General features: G+C 41.2%; 1 protein-coding gene across 1 annotated transcript in view; it reads right to left on the bottom strand.

Annotated features, from left to right (window-relative positions):
• Window positions 1-911: 911 nt before the first annotated feature.
• Kcnb2 (potassium voltage-gated channel subfamily B member 2) overlaps window positions 912-14757 on the bottom strand; it is a 456321-nt gene continuing 442475 nt past the window's right edge. Inside the window, exon 3 of the mRNA XM_008848881.2 lies at window positions 912-3300. Coding sequence (XP_008847103.1) covers window positions 1141-3300 — 2160 coding nt within the window. The 3' untranslated portion in view covers window positions 912-1140. The remainder of the gene's footprint in view (window positions 3301-14757) is intronic.

The raw sequence follows: 14757 nt of genomic DNA, 5'->3' as shown, positions 1-14757 counted from the left end.
CTTCCTTCTACAAATGGCCCTGTCTTCCCATATCCCTAACCAATTCTGAGAACTATTTAGTGCCCCATTCTCAGACCTGGGCTCTTAGCATGGTAACTCATGTCATAACCAGCTCTATCAAGTAGGCTCTGTTTTTAGTTTGTTAAAAGTCATTTTCTGGAATTTCTGTTTTAGCCATCTCTGCATTCTTTGCTAGATCTTTACTTGAATGTTGAATACAAGAAGGTAATAAGACCATATTTACAGTGCCAAAAGACAATTTTTAAAAAATATATAATTCCCAAATGTGAAGTGGCAATTAAAAAAAAACCTCCTTCATTGTATAACATTTTATAGAATGAATTTCTATAATAGTCTGTGACATGGTATATAATTTATCAGCAAAATTTCAAGCTTAAATTCCAAATATTGTGATATCTGGTCATTAAATCTTACTTGTTTCCATGATTTATAAATTAACATCACAAATGCAACAACTAAGCAGAAGGGAAAAAGAAAAACATACCCTCTGAATTAGACCACGAATAAATACTGTATTCCTTTAAACAAATGACTTATAAGAGCTTTATAATCCAAAGCAAGATACACAAGGTGTTTTAAGAAAAGATTGCAATTTTGCAACCGGAAGTCTGGGCAGCTCCTCCAGGCAGAAGCTGTGAAGGAATACCTGTGTCTCAGAAACTTGTTTCCACATGTTCTTGACATTTTTGCATCCAGGCCCCATTATTTACAGAGTTATGCATTTTGCAAGCTCAAAGCACCTTACTCCTCATAATTATGAATGCATGCAATGACATTTCATCCTTTCATGTGCAAATTCTAAAATTCATTATAACATAAACGTTAAAACTTGAAAATCTGCCTACAGTTTGAAATGAAAGGATCAAAAATGTCAGACATTGCAGAGTACTGGTTCCTAATAGAGCTCTCTTTATTTGTTCACTGTTCTTCAGTGGTTTTGTTTGTTTGTTACAAAATGCAGTCTTGACTCTTTATTTAAACAGTACTTAACTGTTCATGCCATGCAAAAATAACATTTTATGCACTTTGTGGGGGAGGGGCTTCCCATATTTTAGTTCACAGGCATTATTAATCGAATTTTTAAGAAACAAGTTTTTTTTTTATTGCTTATATAACTAGTCACATGCTGGTTTCACGTGTGGGACAATAACCTGTGTCTCCTGGGTTGGAATGAATTTCTGGGGCAAACAAGTGGTTCTCCATCTTGTGCCCTTCTTGAGTACTGTCCTTTTTTCCTTCACCCACAGCCTGGTAAATGTCTTGCCTACAGTTGTGGTCTGTGTTCTGAAGGGAGGAGGAGCCCACACAGCCCTCTTCTCTTAAAGGGTCTCTGGCATCGCCAGGCTTATCTGCTGCTAAGCAGTTGGGGCTGGAGTCTGCTTGCTTGTCTGGCCCTGCCCCTTGGAGCTCCAAGAAGTCTTCCTCTTCTCCAGTATCTATTTCTGTGAAGCTCCTCCTTTCTCTGGAAGAGAAAGGAAACAGTTTTTGCTTGGGAAACCGAGGGGATAGCCCTTTGGAAGGTCCTTGACAGTGTGCTGGAACCTCAGCGCCCAGCAAGGGTCTGTCTCCCTGGGGGAGGTCTTCTTCCAGAAGGATGGTACTGATGTGCTGAGGTGTGGTCAGTGGAAAGTCAGCCGTGGTTACTGGCAGTGGCCTGGCTGTGCTGGGTGGGGTCTGCGGCGCACTGCCTCTGTTTTCCTGAAAGTTCACTTTGAGGGATCTGGACTTTAGGGGGTTGCTTCCTTTCAGCGAGCTCTTAGGACTGTCGGTGGCACTTCCAGACTGCAAAGGACCATGGAGCCCACACTGGGAATTCCCAGCATCTAGGTTCACAGTTATATCAATTGGGGCATAGTCCAGTGTGACCTCTCTGGCAGCAGGCCCCTTGTCTCTGCTTAGTGTTAGAAATGGAGGAGCCCTGGCTCTTTGGTGCTCTTCTGTCCCTGGGAGGTCAGTGGGGAACTTCATCTGCAAGTGAGAGGCAGAGGGTGGTGGCAGAGGCGATCTCTCCGTCTCGGTGAAGTCAGTGGCACAGCTGGTGAAGCTGTCGATGCTGGAGGTGCTCTTCATGTCCACGATGACCTCGGTGTGTGCCACGGCCAGCTGCTCCTGTGGGCAGACCACCTCTTCCATTTCGATCTCTTCCTCATATGCAGATGGTCTCTCGGGCTGTTCTTGGCAGTCCGGGTTCTGGTGGGAATGAGGCTGCGTTTTGGTGATTTCATTGTACAGCATTTCCAGTTTCTGGGCACTCAGATGCTGTGGGCTGGAGGAAGAAGTGTTGTTCAGCTGTTCGTGGGAGTCTTTTTGGCTAACCTCCTGGTACTTATTCTCGTAAGATTTGTTGGAGCTTGTTTCCGACAGAGCCTTCCTGGCCCACTTCCACCGGCTTGGAGACAGGTGATTGTCATCTGCGGAGTCCTTGGTATTGGCTGACTCTCCAGCCTTCTCCACAGCCACATCTATCAGTTCCATACTTCGAGCAAAGGCATCTTTTAAGTTCATAGAAACGATGCTTCCATTCCTTTTGGCCCGCTCAAGAGCCTCTCTTCTTTTAATAGCCTTCTCCTGGCGTTTCTGCTCCTTATAAAACTCAGAGAAATTGTTCACAATGATTGGTATAGGAAGGGCAATAACCAGAACCCCGGCAATACAGCAGAGGCCTCCCACAATTTTCCCTAATAGTGTTTTAGGGTAAATGTCACCGTAGCCCACAGTGGTCATGGTGATGGTGGCCCACCAAAATGATGCAGGGATACTGGTGAATTTGGTAGCATCTTCATCTTTCTCAGCAAAAAACACCAAGCTGGAGAATATCATTATCCCCATGGCCAGAAATAATATCAGTAAGCCCAACTCATTGTAACTCCGTCTGAGGGTGAAGCCCAGGGACTGCAGGCCTGTAGAGTGTCTGGCAAGTTTCAAGATCCTGAGGATGCGCATGATTCGGAAGATCTGGACCACACGCCTCACGTTCTGGAACTGCAGCACGCTCTTGTTGGACTCAGTGAGGAAAATGGTGACATAGTATGGTAAGATGGCCAACAGATCAATGACATTAAGCGGGCCTTTAAAGAATTTCCATTTATTTGGTGAGGACAGGAACCGTAAAAGGTACTCCATAGTGAACCAAGCAATGCATACAGCTTCCACATGAGCCAACTGGCGGTTGTCACTGGGTTGCCCAAATTCGTCATTTTCCTGAAGCTCCGGAAGTGTATTGAGAGACAAAGCAATGGTAGAAAGTACGATGAACAGAATAGACACGATGGCCAGGATCTGGAAAAGAGAAGGAGGTCTACGTTAGCAAACCCTCTCTGTTGCTCAGGCAACCACATGTAGATTGGCGATTCCTGACATGAACAGAATGCCCCCAGTTACTCCAGGAAGGTTTTAAGATGGTAATTTTATAACCTAGATGTCTCTAAGGAATACACAGACTTTCATTCTTTGTGAGTTAATTTCACACAACAGCCTCATGCACATTTAGATTCCAAAATACAAGCAATTTAATAAAAACTGAGTCTCCCTCCTTGCCATTGTTCTGAGGCACATTTCTGTGGGTTTTCACTATTTGGATGAAGGTTCCATATGGTTGGTCTACTTTCTTGGGAAATCATCTCTTCTCCCTTAGCGATGTGAAAATTTTCTCTCTTAACTACCCAGTTTGTGCTGGCTTGAGTGAATTATCTTGCATGCCTTATAAGTTTGACAGAATATCTAGACGTTTTATTTTACAGTTAAGCACCAAAGGCAGAACCCGAGTGTGAAGAGCATACCCCATTCAACAGTGCTTCTAATTCCTCATGTGATCAGCATTGACTTGAGAAATACTGACAGTCAGGATAGCCTTTGTCTGAAATGTGCAGACTCTGGCCAGTATCACATGGGGGAGGGAGATCAGGAGCTAACTTTATTCAGGCAGGAGCTAACTTTATTCAGGCAGTGCAGTTTTCATGAAGAGCTTGAAGAATGGACATGGGAATCTCAGTTCAGGACAGAAGTACAGAGCAACATGACGAAGGAAAGAGGACGATGGCAGAAAGAAGTAAGAAAGGGGATCGAATGATTGGGTTTTAGAATCAGCCATCCAGACTCTGACCTTGGCTGTTCCACTTACTTTGTGACCTGGCAAAATATCTACTCTGTCTGGGTCTCAATTTAAAAATCTGTTGAATATGTGCAATAGACATAGACACTTCATGGTTTCTATAAAAGTTGCATAGTATGCAGACATTGCCAAATAAACGAAAGGTACTTATATTGTTGAGGCTGAAATGGCCCGGGACTTCAGTCTAGGGAGACAAAGGCCAAGAAAGGTTATATATACATATTTCCATCTGTAAAACCACACAGATTACAGACTAACCTTATTTTAATCCAGTGTTTGAGATTTATGGAACAAAGCAGGAACATTAACATCTGAGGGCAATGCAGGGATGCACTTCTTTGGTTAGCAAAGTTTGCACATTTCATGCACTGTTTTTGGTGGAGTAGGAAACATTCCTTACCTAGTTTGGATCTGGCTTGGTTTTATCTGACCTTTACCCACAGATTTGTATGAATAAGAGTCCAACACTAAGTAACACCATGAGGTAAAGCCCACTCAATGCCCATAACCTTTACAGGTATTATTAGTCTCTGGTATTATACCTAGCTCTGAGAAAAATAGCCCGACAGTGACCATTTTACATAAAGACTCAGCATCTAGTTAAGTTTCAAAGCATAGTGATTAAGGCCTTGAGGTTGCAGCTCAGCACATATTAGACTGTGAAAAAATTAGTGACAGGACTTCAGAGTTCTCTCTCCTATTCTCTGTCTCTCTTTTGTACATGATGTCTCTCTTTGTGTACATGCATAGCACACATCTGTGTATGTATATGTGTGAATGTGAATACATGGTGCAGGTCTGGAGGTCAGAAGTCAACTTTGAGTGTCCTTTCTCATCTTCCACTTTGAGGTAGGGTCTCTTTTGTTTTTCTGCTGTGTATGCCAGGCTATCTGGCCTTTGAGATTCTGACATTCTGTCTCTGCTTCCCATCTCCCTGTAGGAGTGCTGTGTTATGCACATAGCTATTACGTAGGTTCTGGGGATTTGAACTCAGGCCCTTTTGCTTGCATGGCAAGTGCTTTTCCCCACTGAGCCATCTCCTCAGCCTGTATTTTCTCATTTCTATCTCTGTAAGTTTCTCTACTTCTGGGGATTCTCCTTTCACTTCCTTCTTTTTATGCTTCCTTTATATTCACTGTTTTTCTTCTCGTTATTCCAGCTCCTGCCTTCCCTCTTCACTTGCTGTAAAGGAAACCATAATAAGCATGAGGCATTTCAGAATGTGTTACAGATATTAAAGGAGGATGTATGGCTCTTTAACCCAAGGATCAGTGCTTTATTTGTAGGGTTTTGTGTTTTTTTTTTCCTTAGAACTAGGTTAAGTATTTTTCTTGAGTGTATTTCAGAATTACTTTAAAAAAAGATGTGCCAGTCAGGCTGAAGAAATGGCTCAGTAGTTAAGAACATTTGCTGCTTTTGTAGAGGACTGGAGTTTGGTTCCAAGCACCCATATCACATGGCTCACAGCCACCTATAAGTCCAGCTCCAGGGGATCTGACATCTTCCTCTGGCTTCTGTGTGCACACACACACACACGCACACAGGCATGCACACACATAAGAAATAACCTTAAAAAAAGGCAGGGCAGTGAATAATCACAGTAGGAAGCACTGACTTCATCTACTCTAAGAGACTGTGGAGGCTAAAGGTAGAAACTCCCTGTGAATAGCAGACTGTTTATTTGAGGTGTTAGGAATGTTCACCTGGAAGCTCTTCCTTTAGAGACCAATGACAGGACAATACCACTATTCTGATTCTGAAGCCTCTTGTTAGATCACACTTCTTCTCACATTCACACGTAAGAAACCAGGCATGCCTGTGTAGTTCCCAGAAGGTCACACTCTTATTGATAGGTCTTTGAGTATTTTTTTTTTTTTTGAGACAGGTTCCAATATGTAGCAGAAGCTGGCCACCAAACCCAGCTCTGGACATTGTAATATTGGGATTTCTTCCATCATTCTTATACCAATCACCCATATTCTAAATTTTCCACGTGTAACTCCTTGAACATTTTTTATTCATTTTACAATGTTTATTGCTTCAAAGAGAAGAAGAAAAGCAGGAATGCAAATGAATCCATCATACTATTTTCCAACCCTTTTAAAAGTCTGGTGCCAGGAATCGAACCCAGCATCTCACCCATGGTAGGCATGTGCTCTACCACTAAATCACACCCAACCCCCAATCTCCCAACCTTTGGACAAAGAATAGTAGGCCTTCAGTTTTCCTTGACTTCATAGACAGAATTAGATTTATAGACTATTTTATTTCTTTTGCTATTTTTTTTTTGAAAACCCCAGAAACACTGTATAATACTAATGCAGTCCATAGTCTAGTTACAACTTGATAAATATGGCTCCACTTGATACTTGAAAAGTTAATGCAGCCACAAAATGACCAAGTGTATATTCTTGAAGAAAAGGAATTATTGAAGGAAAACCAAACATTCGAGCTCTTAACAACCCCACATGCACATTAAAGGAACCAGAAGGTATTACAGTGCATTACTTTCTGTCTCATGTTGAAATTCAATCTGTCAGAACCCATTTGCTCTCAGTTTGGAGGAATGGCTTATTTTAAATGTCTTGTGAAGCTTAGAGCTCTCTCAGGAAGACAGTACTTTAGACAGTTATTCACTATATACCACAGATGATGATTGGAGCATGAAGCCAAATGCATGTTTTTTTATTGGAAAGATTTTAAATACAAGTATGAAATTTTGCTCTGAGCTATAGAATAAGCTTCTAAACATGGATGTTTACAATACTGCAGTGAACCTTGATAACATTTAAGTGTTGCTTTACTTACTACAGCTGTGTGTAAATTAGGATATGACTGACTCAGATTTTTTAATCTCTGTCACCTCCAATTGGCATCCAGAGCTGGCAGGAGCCAAATTATTTCCCTCGGCTTTAGCAAGTAGATTTATGTTTGTACATGACAAAGGAAGAGGAGAGTCCAAGCAATTGTGTGATGTTGATCCAGCCTCCTGGGAGATTTGAATTAGGTCACTGCCAAGGCTAACATTTAGTTGTTCTGTGTTTGACAGTCTGCTAATTCCAGTCTTGACTGTAAACTAAACTAAAGACAAGTCACAAATAACCCTGACATTTTGGTTGAATGGACATAATTAAATTTTGCTGCTTAAGAAATAAAAAGAAATTTAAAGGAGAAAGCTTTGAAAATCATCGCACTGTGTATATTCCAAGCATTTAGTTATTGGGAACAGACATTCTATCTGGGTGAAACTTTCCTTCTTGAATCACTTCAGTTCTTCACTTAGACATAGGCATTCACAGAATGATGTGGAGTTAAAGACAGGGCTCCACATATCTTTTTGTAGGCACCCAAAGTTGGCTGCATGGCTTTCTGTTTAGAGGATATAAGGTAGCCCAAGACTTGCTGCTGTTGTACCAACTTGGTGATCTTATTGTTTATAGATAATGAATGCGTTGTGGTGGAAAGAGACACAGGGCAAGGATTTAAAACACATAGCTCTGTTGAACATGAAGATGAAAACAATGCTCCCCTAGTTTCCTTATTTCAAAGTGTGGTGTCCCCCAGAGCCAGGTAAAAGCAAAGGATAAATGGACGTAAAGGACAAGAAACAACCTGAAAGGGGGATAGCAGGGGCAGATGGTACCTGAGAGAGGTGGAAAAGGTGGGTAATCAGCAGGGAGGAGAGAAGGGAGGGACGTGCAAGGGACCATAGTGTGGGGAGGGAGGGAAGTCAGGAAAGGAAAGATGGTGGGAGTCAGGAGGTATTGAGGGGAGGGTGGGGATAATGGGTGTGCTGTGACTAGGAAGGGAAGGAGGAGGGAAATTGGATGGGAGAAAAAAGAGTGAGATGGTGAATCTCGGGGGCCAGGAAACCTAGAGGGAAAGTGATGCCCTAGAAACCCAATGAAAATTGTACGTTGAGTGTCTGAACATTAATGCATATGTATACCTAGGAGCTGCTTGGTAGGGAACAAATGCCAGATAGAAGAGACCTCCCTTAAAGTGACAAACATGCCTTAGAGCACTCATCAAAGAAGAATCTTTTTGAAACAGATGGAGGGTATTGCAGAGTTGTACATCTGGTCAGGCACAGTGAACATACACCTGGGAGATGCCTAGTACTAGGTGACACATCTGCAGTTGAATCTCTACAACCAGAAGGCCACAACTGGCCAAGTTTTGGAGAATAAGAGACTATAGAGTGTAGTATGGAACTCCTATATGGAACCTCACCCACCCCACAGCTCAGGGACCATTGGGGAAGAGGAGGTGGAAAGATTGTAAGAGCCAGGGATGGTTAATGAACATAAGGAGGTGGAGGCTTCCAGGTCACTGGAGGCTTCTTCATGTGTGCTTGCCGTAGCAGTGGCTTTGAACGTGGGACCCATGTCAACTCAATTAAACAAGGGCCCAAAGGGGAGATGGGAAATAGGTGGCGGTTCAGCAGTAGATAGAGAACTATTTGAGACCAATTGCTGCTGGGTGAGGGAGAGTGTGACTTACATACAACCACTGGATGGGCTGACTAGACTCCAGTGATGTATTTACACTGAAGGAAATTTGGGTACAAACACCTGCATGAATAGAACTCAGCATGTATGGCAGAGTTATTGGGTTCAGTGGGGGGATAGGGGGAAGCATGGATGGGGAGGGGGGCTGGATTTGAGTGGGAAATGTATGAAATTTGAAAAGCTCAATTACGAAAAAGAAAGAAAAAAGATGAGGGTCCCATTTTTGCCTCACTTACCTCAGAGCATCATTACAGATCCAACTGGATCATAAAGAAAACACCTTGTAAAACATAAAGTGTAACCATAAAGAAATGTTGCTAATGTATTTTGAAAAAAACTTTGGCCAGCATTGAAAAAGTATGAAAACACTTAAAATGCTTATTGGTCCCCCACCCCACACCACTTTTGTTTTTTGTTTTTGACACAGGATCTCTGGTATCCCAGGCTGGTCTTGACCTCACTATATAGCTGAGGATGAACTTGAACTTTTGAGCCTGCTACTTCAACTTCCCAAGTACTGTGATTACAGATATGTTCCACTTTCCTGGTTTATGTGGTGCTGGAGAATCTAACTCAGGGTCTTGTGCATTCTAGGTGAGAGTACTCTACCAACTACATCTCCAGTCCATATATCCGTGTGTGTGTGTGTGTGTGTGTGTGTGTGTGTGTGTGTGTGTTACAAGGTCTGGTTTTGTAGCTCTAGGCAGCTTGGAACTTGCTATAGAGCCCAGGCAGGACTCTAATTTCCAATCCCCCTGACTTTGTTAGAATAGCAAATAGCCCCAGAAGATTCACTGGTTAAGACTATAAAATCTCTAGTCTATCTGTTGGAAGACCCACCTTTCCAGTCTTACTGGTCAATTACCTGGTCATAGAACCACCTCTAGGAAGGCAGGTTCACCTTAAGTCATGTTAAATAGATGGGCGGAATACCTAGTGCGTTAATGAGGTAGTGAACTTTTCCTGCCTGGAATCCTGCCTCCCAGGGCAGTGCTTCTGGACCAGCCACAGACATGTAGGTCTCTGGAAGTCTGCCCACTTTTCTGAATTCTTCAGAAAAGCATAATCTCTCCTTTTCTTCTTCATATCCCTTTCCTATACATGGTTTTTTTTTTTTTTTTTTTTTTTTTTTTTTTTTTTTTTTTTTTTTAATGCTTTGAGCTGCCCTAGCATCTTGTATTTCCTTACTTTTTCTCCAAAGCTTCCTTCTCCCAGCCATGTGGTTGCCAGTCAGCCACGTGTCTGATGTCTGTACAGGCTCTAAACCTGCCTGGCTTCATGACTTTTTTTTCCCTCTCCCCTCCATTCTCCTCCTCAAGGCAGCTAGTGAGATTACCAGCTTGCCTGCCCTGAGGATTTTCCTTAAGATTCTAATAAAATTGTCTTAAAACTTCTGTTTGAGTTCATTTTTAAATTCTTTTGTGAATGAGACTAAGAACCCTCTAGGGAATGCTCTTTCTCCATTTCACCTCTGCCTTTCATGTGCTGGGATTATGTGCATGTGCCACCATATCCAACTTCTTATTTATATTTTCAATATTTAGGAACATATTCTTTCACCTAAGTAGTGATTTGTATTGTATCTTATTTTCCTTTTGACTAAACAATTTAGATAGCCAATATTTATTATAAACTGAGGTTAGTTCGATCTTCATGTCTTGAAAAGATGAAGGCATTTTTCTAGCCTGCCTCATATTCATTGGCATTCAGTGTGCCACAAAAAAAACCAAAAAATTCTGTTTCATTTGGAAATTCTGTACTTCTCCCTCTCCTCTCCTTTCTAACCTTTCCTTTCTTTTCATAATCACGTATCAGGAGGTGATAGAAAGGAGGTTAAATACTATATAAACTGTGTAACACTCCTGCTTTTTTTTTCTAGTGGGATATAATCTGTGCTGCTCAGCTCTAGAAGATGACATGGAGAAGCATGGTGTATCAGTTTTCTGGATAGGACTAAGTTTAAGTTGATGGGAAGGAAAAGCACTATGACAAATATTCTTAGAAGCATGAATAATTTTCTACTTTCAGAACAAGGATACAACGTCTTGGCAGTTTTAAGTCTATTAGCCAAATGCCAACCCACTTGTTGAAAGAAGAGGCAGAGAGTTGGTAAGAATATCATGACTCCATCCACTCATCTCCTATTTATTCCTGAAAACCCAAACGATTACTGGGTGTAGCCAACCTGAAAGTAAGCCCTTTGATTTCTACTACAGAGAGAACCACTCTCTGTGTGATTGTTTTCAGTTCGAGCTTTTCACGTTCCTTGAGCCACATGGTGCTTTCCTTTCTAAGGCTGAAGGCCACAGATTGGCTAAGCACCATTTCTTCTGCTAATGTTCCCTTGGCTCTCCCAGAACAGAGGAGGCACCATGCTTCAGTACTCTCAGCTGATTTGCACATATTGGCAAGACTTCTTATGTTCGAAGACCATAACACCAAATGCAAAGAACATACATCACTATAAAATTCAATTGCTTGAAAAATGATTTTGGCCTTGGTGATCACATGACCCTAAAATGCAATTATTTCCCAATTTGTGGGGTGATTGGATGAAGAATTATCTATGTTGATGTCAGATGTAGTCCCACAATGCCTTCTGTATGGGGAGAGGTGGGATGGTAGGAGTAGTCCTTTTAAGATCAGCTCTGTTTTCAAAACAAATATTTCTTTATTTATATCTTATGTGACTGTTTTGCCTGTGTGTATGTAAGTGCACTGGTGTCATGGTAATGCCCACAGAGGCCAGAAGAAGACATCAAATTCCCTGTAAGTGGAGCTACAGATGGTTATTAAATGCCATGTGGGTGCTAGGAACTGAATCTAGGTCCTCAGCAGAAGCATCTGGTGCTCTTATCTACAGAACTCTCTCCAGTCCCACAATATCTGTTTTTTGGGTTTTTTTGTTTATTGTTTTTTTTATTTTCACATACAAAACCAAGTTTTTGAGAAGAGAGTTTCTGGCTGTCTTATGACCAAAGATACTGCTTGGATATTTTCTGAGTATTTTCTGAAATAAGCTTAGTTTTTCTTTCTTTTTTTTTTTAACTTTTAAACAAACTTTATTGAGAATTTCATTTATGCATATAAGGTGTTTTGATCAAATCCATGCCCACTCCCTCCCCTCCAATACCTCCTGTATCTCCTCATCACTTTTTTCTGACAACTTCTTTTCTTTCTTTCTTTCTTTCTTTCTTTCTTTCTTTCTTTCTTTCTTTCTTTCTTTCTTTCTTTCTTTCTTTCTTTCTTTCTTTCTTTCTTTCTTTCTTTCTTTCTTTCTTTCTTTCTTTCTTTCTTTCTTTCTTTCTTTCTTTCTTTCTTTCTTTCTTTCTTTCTTTCTTTCTTTCTTTCTTTCTTAATATTCCCCCCTGTGAAGAGGTAACCCTAAAATCTTGGGTAACCTCTTCAGAGGATAGTGTGATAAGAATGGGAGGTATGAATTGGCAAGGCAGTTGGGGTAAAAAAGACTCTAAAGAAAAGTAGCCAGTTTCTTGGCTAAAAGTCAAAATGTCCTAGGGCCTCTTAGCAACATACTCTGTTCCAAAAGCCAAAAATATCAAAAGTATTTGGGAACTCTAATCTAATCCCTAAGCTTATTTTTCCTAACCACACTATATTTCTGTATTTGAAAAGATTAGATTTTAAGGAAGCAAGTCATTAGGTGAAAGCTGGCAAATGGAATTTAATATTATTCCTAGTAACCCTACAAACACAGCAGCAACAGCAAGCTGGAGATAACATGAGTCTTGCACTCACTTCCATGATTAGGCAGTCCCTTCCTAAGTAATTAGTCCTCAGGAAAGTCTTTAGGAGCCCAAGAATGACACTGGAGAATGGCCAAACTTGCCAGAATACAGCTCTTTACGTGTAGACATGACTCCTCTCTGTTAACTGGAAGCCTCCAGGAAGGCTTAATTCATTAATGTTGTTTATGTTTTTGTTGTGCTGAGGTCAATCCCAGGCCTTGTGCATATTAGGCAAGCATTCTACCATTGAGCTACAACCCTTCCTCCATAAAGTTTAGACCCTCAACTTTGGTGTAGGAATGATAGGGTTTGGTAGAAAGATGCAAGAAGAGATCCAGGGGAACACATCTTTTCAACAGGTTTCATTTAATTCAGTTGCTAGAAATTGTAGATTTTTTTTTATCTGATTGAGTTTGCGTGGGTCTTGTGCATATTGTCACCATTTCTGTAAGTTCATAACTTCCTGCAAGGTCCCAAGAGCCTATAAGACTCTGTTTACTTACGGTCATGCACCACCTCTAGCTCTTACAATGTTTCTGTCCCCTCTTCCGCAATGGTCCCTGAGCCCTGGTGGGTGAGGTTTAATATAGGAATCCTACCCAGGGACACACACTCTGCAGCCTCTTATTCTCTATACTTTGGCCATTTGTGGTCTTCTGTGTTCATTGTCCTCTGTTGCATGAGGATGCATCGCTGATCAGAGTTGAGAGCTGAATTAGTATTCTCTCTACCCCTTGTTCCACTATATTCCATGAACCTTAGGTATAGAGGTGCCATTGTAAATGTGTCATTTAGGGTTGGGCATCTTACAAACACTTATTCTCTGTGTGTGATGAGTTGTGGAACTCTGTACTAGTCTCCATTTGATGCAAAAACAAGCTTCTTTGATGAGTGATGATGAGCATAAAACTGGAGAAATGGGCAGGAGGCCCCAACCTTAGCCAAAGAATTACTGGCAGCTAAGGGAGAGTTGATCTTCTTCAAGGGAGTGATGCTCTAGATAAGTTGAAGAGGCTCTAGTGGATGAACTCACATGGAGGGACATCCAGGTGCACAAACTTGACTCAATAGGCCTTAACATATGACAGAATGCATGGAATCTGGTGGGCAGACTATGGGGGCGGGTAGGTTCAAATAGGGGAGGAGGCCTAAATATGATTAAGATATATGAAATCCACAAAAATTCAATAAAAATATACATTAAAAAGAAATTGTAGATTGTACATTTCTTATTTTAGAAGTAAAGAAACAGCGATTGAGGGATGTTTTAGCTCTGTGACCCTGGACACCACCAGCTTTTCTGAGACTCAGTAGTATACTTAGGAAATGTGGAAATTGAAATACTTGATTTGTTTTCCTAGACAGTCTTGTTTTGAAGACAAATAACCCAAAGTTTATGGTAGCCTTTTGTAAACTGTAAAGTGCTCACAGCGTTAATTATTATGTTTATTTGAGAGGCTCCCAAGTCATGTCAAGCTCTGCTGAGCCTAAAGAAAAATCCAATTCTCGATTCTGTTCATGACGTGAAAGTCTAATTTTTTTAAAAAAGACAGGATCTCCCTGGAGCCCCAGCTGACCTGGAACTTATAATTTAGAACAGGCTGGCCTCAATGTCTCAGAGATTTGCTTGCCTCTGCCTCCAGGAGTATTAGAATTAAAAAGTGTGTACCACCATGCCTGGCTGGTTTTTTTTTTTTTCCTTTTTAGTATTCTACAAAGAGATCATATTCAAGTGCATGGCATAATTAGGAAAGCCAGAAAAACAAGTTCTCAAATGTTTGGTACAAATGAACAAGAATTATTTTCTTTTTCTATAGCTAATCAACCTTCTAAGATGTTTCCTCTCTGACTTCACTACCTGGAGCAAACTCAGAAGTTGGGTGAAGCATTCCTTTGAATGCTTGGAGCATTAATTTCCTGTGTTCACCATAAGCAAGAAATTGTGAACACTTTCTGCATTAACTCTCACTTACAAATTCTCCTTCTGTAGCCTTACTTATACTAGGAGAGCTGCCTTTTTACAGAGTAGCCAGATTTAGGGGGATAAAAATGCAGAACATTTCAGTGTTTATTTGGAATATACTAAATGCCTTTAATCCCAGCACTAGGGAGGCAGAGGCAGGTGGATCTCTGTGAGTTCAAGGCCAGCCTGGTCTGCATAGTGAGTTCCAGGACAGCTGGAGCTACAGGGAAACCCCGTCTCAAAAAGACCAAAATTTTTTTTGCTATTTGTATGAAATTAAAATTTAATGATGTATTCTGTATTTGATATGACATGCTGAGCTGACCTGGAGACAATCCCTGCTCCAAGATGCCCAACCAGATATTTTTACTCTTGGGTGTTTGCAGGATTGAACTGAGAGACTCA

This window comes from Nannospalax galili, unplaced genomic scaffold (genome assembly GCF_000622305.1).
Source record: "Nannospalax galili isolate Female #2095 unplaced genomic scaffold, S.galili_v1.0 scaffold102, whole genome shotgun sequence".
Classification (NCBI taxonomy): Eukaryota; Metazoa; Chordata; class Mammalia; order Rodentia; family Spalacidae; genus Nannospalax; species Nannospalax galili.
This window is presented reverse-complemented; position numbering and strand designations above follow the sequence as displayed.